This window comes from Apostichopus japonicus, chromosome 7 (assembly GCF_037975245.1).
Source record: "Apostichopus japonicus isolate 1M-3 chromosome 7, ASM3797524v1, whole genome shotgun sequence".
Lineage (NCBI taxonomy): Eukaryota > Metazoa > Echinodermata > Holothuroidea > Aspidochirotida > Stichopodidae > Apostichopus > Apostichopus japonicus.
Window position 1 is genome coordinate 15,724,952 of NC_092567.1, and position 10,879 is coordinate 15,735,830.

The 10,879-nt window shown below is 36.2% G+C and overlaps 1 protein-coding gene across 1 annotated transcript; it reads right to left on the bottom strand.

Moving 5' to 3' along the window:
* Nucleotides 1–605: 605 nt before the first annotated feature.
* Nucleotides 606–10,879, bottom strand: LOC139969460 (fibroblast growth factor receptor 3-like). Its single transcript, XM_071974464.1, has 11 exons — nucleotides 10,800–10,879; nucleotides 10,575–10,599; nucleotides 9,719–9,786; nucleotides 9,267–9,467; nucleotides 8,696–8,806; nucleotides 7,460–7,644; nucleotides 6,960–7,079; nucleotides 6,496–6,607; nucleotides 4,258–4,354; nucleotides 4,017–4,122; nucleotides 606–3,786 (listed from the first exon to the last, which is right to left on the bottom strand). Exons 1-11 carry the CDS (start codon nucleotides 10,876–10,878, stop codon nucleotides 3,718–3,720), a joined length of 1,173 nt encoding a protein of 390 aa, XP_071830565.1. The 5' UTR covers nucleotide 10,879; the 3' UTR covers nucleotides 606–3,717.

Sequence of the window (10,879 nt, forward strand, 5' to 3'; positions counted from 1 at the left end):
TTGACCTTTGTATTCAAACCGTTCATGCAAGTACACGAAGAGTCATAGCTCAGCAGTTAATGATTGAACGAGCTGATAATGGCATATTTGTTTTCATATATCATATCATTAACATCAATATGTTAAGCATATGGTACGTGGTGTCATGTTCCTACTAACGACTTACCGATACTATATTAACGGTATATCAACAACTTGATGTTAATGGGACGTCTTATTCAACAGTTTAAGACATTACAATTTTTCCTCAGCATAATCGAAACTCTGACTTGGAATGCTGCATGTGCACTGGAATAGCCAGATGGGGTGGTGCGAATTGCATCCCCCAACTCACAGGACGAAACGGGGATGGCAGAATAACCTATGATATTGTAACGCCACCTCCGGATCCTCTGCCAGCGTTCCACCTGTCTGGCTCCTTCCATTCGGTTGTAGAAAGGGATGTCAATGAAAGGGATAAGGGGAATGTATTCAGAGGCACCTTTACGGGGGATTTCTCTGGAATAACCAGCAGGAAAACCCAAAAAAGCAAACAAAGAAAATATAGTACGTTTTTACTATCTATTTACATTCTCTCTAAACTACATGATATTTGTCTACACGTTGTAAATTTTTGTTTGTACATTACTCGACGTTGTAACCTTGACTAACTGGACTTGGCGCTAATTCCTCGGCTCCAAGTTCACAGTTATTGACTCGGCCCATTGACCTTGCTCCGAGCGCCAACCCATATCCGGCGTCCTGACCTTTGCGCCGAGCGCCAATCGTATTCGTTGCTGTAATTTTGGCGCTGAGCGGCAATCCTGACTTCGGTGCGGTTACCTCGGCGCCGAGCGCCAGACAAACATGCCTATCCCACCTATAGTGTCCCAGCAGGGCCGAATGTAGCTACCTACATGACAACTGGATTGAGAAACTACTGATATGTATGCACTGCCTTTAAGAAATATGCTCTTTGATAAATCATACTAGCTCTTCCAAAAATCCTCTTTTGAGTCTAGTGTTCTTCATTTTAACCCAAATATAATTTGTGTACATACAACACGTATACTAATGATAACAGAGTAAAAAACCTGACCAATCAATCACTGGTAGATCATATAGAAGATACTTAACACTTCAACTCGCAATATCCCGATTAGACTTTTAACCTCTGTCCCGCTTAGAAATTACAGATTAACAATGAATGGATTCATTCTTAAGCTAGGGTATGCGATCGATCATTGGATCCAGCAGTAGCAGCGTTGTAGCCTAATCCTGAACATAAACAGGTTCAGTACAATACTGCTACACATAAACAGAATAATTCGATCTCAACGAGGCTTTCCCTCCCAAAAGGTCATTTTTACTAAAAACAAACAACAATATGCAAGCAATCACTTCACAATACAGTAGAAACGACGATAAAAGGGCCATTGTCACAAGGGCAATCGCCATATTGACTCGTATTACAAGATTACAAGATATTACAAGATACGTATTACAAGATACTGGCGGTGCTATTTGCTTCATAGTGCCGTGTGACCTGTTTCTCAGAAAGCTTTACTCATTAGCCTTGCAATAGAACATTTGAATTTGGTTTTTGACAAATTTAGTGAAATTGTCCATTTCGGACCAAAAATTAATGTTCTCAAAATAATGTCAGAATGTAACCCCCCGATTCGTGCGGCATCACTCAGAAAAATCTTCTTTCTGGACACATATGGCATTTTAAGAAGTTTAAGCCTATTAACTTGATATGAACTGACATCAATATATAATATTGAAATTTATTAATAAATTTCATCTTGAATCTAATCAAAATAGCGCCATCGACCTTCCCTACACCGCTCTCAAGAAGTTCTTCCAAATGGCTTATATATTTTATAACATACGCACTGAAAAGTCCTCAGAACAAAAAGATAAGTTAAATGGATGAAAATGATTGCACCATTTTGCATCTTAACCTCCTTACCGAAAAAAGTTTTACAAAGGGGAGAGGACACCCCTTCAAATACCCTTTCCCAGAACGTACGGAAGCCAATTCCGCCCCACATCTAAAATTCAAATTCTTTTAAAGGGCGTAGATCTAGAAATGGTGTCTTGAAAAGTCATATCACTACAAGCGTTGATTATAATTGAGCTCCCTGACTCGAGGAGACTTTAGGAGACAAATTTGGCTTTGCCCCTCACACCTCGAAGGTTGGCTGTACGGATCAATGAGTTACTTAACAAGTATGTCGTTTTACTAAATGCTGTATTATATCAATCACCGAACCACGTGTAATTGAGCTAAACATTGAAGCACTATTGCAAACCTGGGCTTTATGTTGTGTATAATATACACATTGTGACTTTGCGGTGTAATTGCAAGATACACAGTTACCAGTTGTTTAAGTCAACAACATGTGGTTGACGGTGTCTATTAGGACAGCAAAAAGGTAAGGTCAACTCAACTACAACCTTATAAATGGAAAAGCAACGATAAAGTATTCAGGTTATCTTGGTGCTGGTTGATAATATTATGTAAAAATTATGTACGCTATAGAAGAATTAAAACTATTTAACGATAAGATGTGTTTCAAGAGATAAAAAATTACTATAATATGCTGTAGACTGATTTAAAATATACTGCTTTCTGTCCAGGTTTATGACCACTTTTAAGCTTTAGATAAAAAACCCTTTTCAGCACCCGAGTTTTATCAATCAAAGTGCTTGAAGTTCATAGTCTATTGCACAGACCGTTGTCTCAGTTCCTCACATGCTTTTTAAGAAAAAGTCGCCCAGGAAAGAACCTGGGCACGAAAACCAAACCACCGAACGACTGATCCGCTCTCAACCACAGTCCCTTTGCATCGGGACTGTGACTGTGTGATCATCGTCGGGTGTGCATCATCATTCCCCTCGAAAGGGAAAAGATACTACACATGATCTTAACCAAAAGGCCGAGAAGCGAAACATCTCAGGTTAATTAACAATAATCAGAAACACAATTAAGGTCTGATTCGACTTTACAACTCTCAGGACGTGACTGGCGGGAAAACCAGCAAAGGTCATTCCAGAAGCTTCGATTTGGGTCTCTTGATCACATCACATGACATACACGATAATGAATAGTTATGAACTAATAACTACTCAAAATACTAAAGATTACCGTTGATTATACCAAGGAGAGGAATTGAAATCCTCGGCACAACAACAAAAAGAAAAGGTTTTTCGATTACATTAAATGGATATTTGGTGACTGAAGTTGAATGTTAAAATATGAAAAAGTTAATGAAACCCCCATTTCATGGCACTTTGCATGGTGAAACTCAATTTTTTTCATAGGAAATAATATTTACATTAATATTGCATTTCGATGAAATTGTTATTCCAATGTATCCTGACAGCTAAGCAAACAATCCATATGCATCAGGTTTCAAGGATAACACAACAAGACGTTTATAACAGGAAATAAAGCTTTTGAAGAATATTTGCCTCAGTCTGTGAAATCACTCCAAAGGGAAGAATCGAACGTTAAAGAGTTTCCAATACCATTGAAGTTTAACAAAATCCAAACATAGAAATGCTTCAAAAATTGTAATAAGAAATGCAAGCAAGCCCTTATAAGATTTTATGACAAATCGCACGAGTTTTTTTTCGCTACTGAACTATACACACTTGCGCGAACTGTGGTCAAGCAATACCGTGAAGGCTACAATACATAATACGCATGTTTCGTAACTCATTGAGCAATTACACATAACCATCCATTTCCATTACGTGGTATGTGGGTATTTGGCGACATTCTTCTTTGACTTCATTCTAGAAAGAGAAACAAAACAAATGGAAACGATAATAAATACTGCATATAGAGAAAAGTATGATTTGAAATGTGGCACAATAGTAAATTAAAATAAACAATCAATCATATCAATTAAATGTATTTTTTTTTGAGCGAAGAAGAACCAGGGATATAGAGACATTTTCTGAAGCATTAAAAGTGTCGCACAAGTAATAATATTGGAAATCATTTCAAACATGCATAAACTTACCATCTTTTGAATGTCACTTAAAGTCCCAACAAGTTGAGAAGCAATGTCTCCAAAAGTCAATCGCTGTGCCGCCGACATACTCCAACAAGTCAACATCATGTTGTAGCTGTATGTAAAATAAAACCGTTAATTTTTCTGTTAACGTTTACCTACGGCGAGTTAGTTACATCTTCCAGATTCAATAAATTATGCTTGCAAAAATCACCATTGGTCTTTAATGTCAAGGAAAAAAATAACTTACATAGATCCAGGGCAACATGAGGGTTGATTTAATACATTTGATTGTCGAATGTTCTCTTCTAACTGTATTTTATCAAGTCCGGCATGCGGAACTTTACCTGCAGTATTAAATATAAAAAAATATAATTCAATAAGTACTCTTAATGAATACTGAAAACAAAGCGTTACACAGTATTTTCACAGTCTTGTTAATTCACTACTTTATATTCCTATAATTGACCGAACCTATAAGGTGAGGTTCGATTGGGATTCTATCGATGCATCACAAGAACGGAAGGATTACATGGGATTGCACTGCTGACCTTCTTCAGTTTTTAAAGGATCGTGAATGGGCAACGCAACAAGGAAGGATTACCACAACGGGATTTGTGGGGAGAATATGACTACGCTGGGAGGGCATGTAATCCCTCTGTTTGTGTGATGCGTTGGTATACTCTCAATCAAACCTCAACTTAGGCTTAATTACAGGGTTCCATCCCCTAATCAAACTTCACTTAATGATATTTCAGAGTAGAGTGTCCATTAAAAGATGACAAGAAGACAGTCCATGACATTTATAAACTGTATTTACTTCAACATAAAGTTTCTTCCATTGAACTGAATACAAGTTTTTCTCAGTTCCTACCTGGTACAACTTAATGTATATTAAGATCTTTCTATTTCATTGCAGCAAGTTTAACTTTTGCAATGCAACTTCTTTATAACCGTACTCCTTTTATGCGGGCTTACTCTTACCAATTTGACTCTTGACATGTTACATAACAGAATTTTTAAGACTTTCCCAAAATCGCATAACTAAAGAATTGATGACCTTGTATGAATTCTTTCTTATAGAAAGTAGCAAAAGTTTCCTCTGACTGCCAACCTCCGACTTGATGAATAACATTTATGAGGTACTATTGTAGCACTGGCAGCTGACCCTTCTGCAGCCCTTGTACTGTGAGTTTTCGAAGGAACCGGACATCTATAACAGAGTGTTCAATGACTCATCTCAGCCACATAGATTAAGTGTATCTTGTAACAGACTTTTATGGCTTTGAATAACTTATAACGAATTGGTCCCCCCCCCTTCTCAGAAGACTGGTTGTCGTAAGGTAATGCAGTAGCACTTTATATACGCTAACCGGTTTGTCCTGAGGATAGTCACAAAGAATCACTGTTACAGGTTTCATACCTGGCCGATATTGCTTGAAATGGTTATTTATGTAAACTTTTACTTCAATTTCGTCAATATTCATGTCTGTAATATTAAGCAGTTGAATGGTTAGACGATGAGTCGATACAAACATGACTAACTTCAAAAATACTTCTTCGAGGGTAAAAAATTGTCAAAAGATGTATGAACCTTAAATAGCTAAGAACTAATGAGGCATCTCATATTCTCTTGTATTAGATGTTGAGGTTCTAAGCTCAAAGGCACTCTTGAGGAACCTCCCAATAAGGAGGTGAGTCCCAATGGTCTTCCTGCTGCAGTAAAATGCTGACAAGGCTGACCTAGCTGTGTTTAGGGCGCTGTAACTCAATCCTCGGTTAAATACCATTGTATGACAGTCCAGTACTTGTTAAATTTCTTTGTACTGCTGAAGTCTCTCATTTTGTTGTTGTAATTGACTTATGCCAATTAAATGACAATGCATCAATGTAGAGAGCCTCTGGGTTTGGCTTCCATGAGGCAAACGTTTAAGTTGAGTATTCAAACGTGCCGTAAAAAGGTTAATGTCTGGCATGCCCGAACTTGTAGATATTTCCTAGTTATTATCGTCATAAATACGTGACAACTTGTTAGCTTGTATATTTGCTTAGCCAGGTAAATAGCAGAATGACAGCCAAATATTTCTTTCCATATACCAATGCCAAATGGCTTTCGTTTTCTTAATTGTTTTGTGGTAAACATCGGTGATATCGTCAGATCACGCTGACTCTACCGTCAGTGTCAGTGTTAATGCTCAATATTTTAGTTCTTCGTGTTAATGAAACCAACAACCAGTGAAGTTCAGCTCGGTTCCGTCAGCGCATTGTGGTCATTTTCTTCAGCATATCATTAGGTTTAAGCCTATTGATTTGTATAATATGTATAGCTAACAATTAAAGGAATGGCTAATGTTGAATTGGTTTACTTTTACTTTTAGTAGCTTTCACATTAGTAGTTTTCCAGATCCAATGGCCCTCTAAATATTTTACAAAGATTGAACGTCACTCTCCCACATGAAAGAAACAGACGAAATGAAAACTTGCCAACCTAATGAGAAAATTTCCCACAGTAACACAGCATAACTCCAAACGTCACAAGCAGATGTATATTCTTTCAAAAAGAGCGTTTCCGGTGATAACCAAGCTAGCGGTGGATATTTCTAGAAAGAAAGCAGAACAAGTAGCGGTCTCGTACACAATCTATACATAAGCTTTCTCGAAGGTAGTTGTTCACCTTCATCTTAAATTTTAGATATATAATTGAGAAAATGTTACTTGAGCAACCGTTTGTCACCCTTGGCAAATCAGCTTCCGAGTTGCAACACAGTACTCTATAAATCCGATATTGAATATTTAAGTTTACATAATGATTTAGACTAGAATGACTCATCCTTCTAAATAATATAAGTTAGAGAAAAAAGAAATCACTTCATGTTTCTCTTTGGATATCAAACTAAAGTATCAAGTGACAGACTGTTTTTTTTGGGCAGACGAAAAAGTTCTAATAATTACCTTTCTTAGTTCTTCTTCTACTTTTGGTATCGCCATATCTATCGGTCGGATGTCGTATAGTTTGCAGAGCCCGTCTCCGGTCAGAAGGACTTTTCTCAAGCATAGCACTGGATGACAAAACTTGACAAGAACAATTACATCACAAGCAATTTTCTCAATGTTCTGATACCCTCTTTGTAATGCACATTAAACCTAGACGGTGCTCATCGCACCCAATGCAATCATTCACATCATACACAAGAAAACAACCGAACTGTTATTGCTTAGAGTCCGATGCAAAATTGTATAACTCATAGTTTTTCATTAAAAAATAGATCCAACCAAAAGATGTTATACACACGATTTGAGTGCCATACATTTCACCAATGGATATTACTGTCAGTATAAAACTGTTAAATTACGTAACTAAATACGTTGGTTAGTACGCCAAATACATTGCAACAATTGTTTGGTTATGTAACTATTAACAAATACCTATGTAGGCCTATGTTTTTAAGTACCTTTTGCGACACAAGGAATTCCATTCCTTTCACAATATCATACGAGAATCCAAGAAGTTCTTCGAATTGTTGTTCAGCTTTCGTTGCAAATCTCGAAAACTTCTCTTCCACCTCAGAGTACCGAGCCAGAATGAAATTTTGCAGGGAGCCATTTTCCAGATATTCGTAATATATTGTATATGGAACTGTAATAAAGTTGAGTAGTTCACGAAATTCAATAATGGTCTGCATTCTGCGAATAATTGACAGCATTTTATATGAACTTTGTCATTTACTTGAACCACAGTTCAACTAATAAACATTAACATTGGTGCCTTCAAGGTTTGTCTCTTTCATGATGTTAACTTCAACACGGTGACTAATATTGCTTATATTATATATGTATTATATATATATATTATATATGATATATTATATTATATATGTTATATTATATTATATATATATATTATATATGTTTTATCCATAACTCGACATATTGTTATGATGATTCCTATTTTGACAAGCTAACCACCCGGGCCCGTTAATCCTATTGTTGGAGCACAGCAAACGATGTGTGATATCAAATATTCTAGTATTCATGATGACTCATCAATGGAATGTTATACATTTGGAATGTGTGCTCAGCTGTTAATCAGTGCTGTATGTATTTACATAGATAAGAAATGGGTTTTACCCATTTTGTTATTCAAACTCATATGGAATATCCGTCTCTGCAAGTTAACAATGCATTAGTTAATGTAAAACACGAAAGGTCACATGATTAGAAGATGACACTATTCAACTTATAACAGGATAGAATCCGAACTTGGTGGTTTGAGTGTATGCCTGGTCGTTTGCTATACTGCGTCATTTGAGTTATGACGTCATGCATAGGTCATAGCTCATATAACCACAAAGCAGCACTTTGGCTATTACAAATCTACCGAATGACACAATGTTCGGAATCACAATCCAATGTGGGATATCTGAAGTTATCAATACATGAATTAATGTAAAATGCAACATGTGATTACAGAAGATCAAAGGTCACAATTAGCTGAGACTGCGATATTTTCACTTGCAAACATAATGGTGTCATAAGTTAATGATGTAGGGAAATGCAGATTAAAGAATAACATATAGCTCATCAAGATAGACTCTTTAAATTTCACCGAGCTGCCTAATGCAATTTATTATTTTAGCCTAATGTGGGTATTCTGAATGATATGAGAAGGAATAAGTAAAACAACTTACACTCAGTAATCGAAATGAATAAACATTCCACTATATGAGGATGAATCCGAAGGCTTTTAATACTTCTTGCAACGCGTTGGAAATTTCGAGCATCCTCTATGCTACATATCTCTGCAAAAGATATAAATATGGTCATAATTCCGAGTTCTTTTTCATAATTAATTAATGTATCACTCGTACGCTAACTTCATTACGCATCTGCGGTTTGTTTAATATCAATCAGCAATATGTTTAGCCAAGCAACAAGTGCATTACACTTATTGCCATGTTTGATTCGTTTCTATCTGGTATTCCTTCTAGTCATTCTCAATAATTTAAAGCAGTGCAAGTCGCTTGATAGTTTGGACGTTATTTAGCATGTAGTTACTCGACATCGAGAATTGTAAAAAAGACCCCTTTTAATTATCATTTGCATACTATGTAGTCATGCAATTCTTGATTAAAATGTTTGGCAAAACTGCTACGAAAAAAAGTCCGTTTACATATCTCGCCTGGCTGATTGATATTGTGTTGATCAATTTCAATTTAAAACTATCTTTCAAATCAACACTTTTGTCAAGCTGATACTTACCCCGTAGGCTTTTGGCAAAACAAGTATGTTCTTTCCTGTCTTTGGTTCGAAAGTTACCTCGACGATATTCAAACAAACAGCCAACATCAACGCACGGTTCAGAGTAAATAGGAAATTTGTAGTTTGCCATGATGCTTTGTCTCTTTCGAACAAGAGTTGGTGATGCGTCCGTAGTAACGTCAAGGTCAACTGTGACAGAACCTAGTAAATGAAAGATAGCATTCAGTCCATGTTGTAGCTGACTGCATTTTCGATTTCTCTTTTGTTTTGAACAAGATGAACGCTTCGAATTCCTGGCCGAGAATACAGTCAGAATCATTAAGAAGTCAAAAACAGAAAACCGTACACTGTATATTGTTACGGGGCGAGGAGGTGCATATATATAAATAATATATATATATATATATATATACATTTGTATGTATATCGGTAGATGTGTATTTAGGTATTACCATCAAAAATAGTTGTATCTTGCAAAGTCTTCGAATTGGTCATTTGTGTTCCCATGTCAAGACTCCGCCTTAGAAAGTAGAAAGAGAAGATACATGGATAGTGGACATCATCATATCATTAGAGAGCATTTCAGTGTAATACAAACCATCAAGGCAGTAAGTGCAAACGCCAAAAGAATCGCATATTGTTTTTCTGTGTTAAGTACCATTATTTACTTTTGGAACTCCCTATTACTTATCATAGTTAAAACGATCGTCATGTATATGATAAGTTACATCATGTTTGTTTATATATATATTGCTCAAAGTTCAAGGAGATTGTGATGCTACAGTTCATTAATAGCGATTTTGGCATGTGCATGTAAAATCTGCAATCCGCTCAATGAATTTGTTTCGCTTTTCACCTACGGTATTTCAGACGTATCGTAAGCCTCATCAAAGAGACTGTACGTACATACCTGACCACCTAATTGTAACCCAAAATTATAGTAGTGACATACATATAAATAAAAGCCCCTCTCCTATCATATTTAATGTCATCATCCATTCCGTAAGTCCTGACCTCTTTTCAGAAGTCTAAGTTTATATGTGGCACATTATAACTAGCTTACCCTCAATCATCCACATCGTCCTTCAATTTTACTTTCCTCGTTACCATATATCCATATTCTCTTTCATGGGATGAAAAAGGGTTACGAGTTTTTATAGGTTAGCACCCAAATTTCAATAAATGATATATGTTTAATGGCAGGACAAAGAAAAGTGAGGAGGGTAACTTCGATGGGTTTAAATACGTATGTCTATTGAATAACTCAATGATATATATATATATATAAGCAATTTATAAATACCATACCTTTCAGTTTCTCTCTTTGTGTTACCTATAAAATTTCAACGAAGCAGACAGAATTAAGAATAGTGTAAATCATTTGGTAGAGATCACATCGTCCGGCGTCTTATATTCTATTAAAAGGTTAGGGATTTTTTTCTCTTTAACTTGTGAATATACAGCATGTAAATTTACTTTAGAGAGTGCTAAGAACATAGACTAGCTGCATAATCTGTTCTCTAAAATACTTACAGTGTCTTCGGACTAAACAGCACAATGCAGTTAAGATCGCAATGAAGAATATTGTTCCACTGAGTATTAATGGGAGCATC

Excerpts from the sequence above, each read along its gene's own strand:
- LOC139969460 (XM_071974464.1), bottom strand. The coding sequence starts at position 10,878 with ATGCTCCCATTAATACTCAGTGGAACAATATTCTTCATTGCGATCTTA. Across the intron at positions 7,080-7,459 it reads AATTCCTTGTGTCGCAAAAG|TTTTGTCATCCAGTGCTATG; the intron begins GTACTTAAAAAC and ends GTTCTTGTCAAG. Across the intron at positions 6,608-6,959 it reads TAGAAGAAGAACTAAGAAAG|AAATATCCACCGCTAGCTTG; the intron begins GTAATTATTAGA and ends CTTTCTTTCTAG.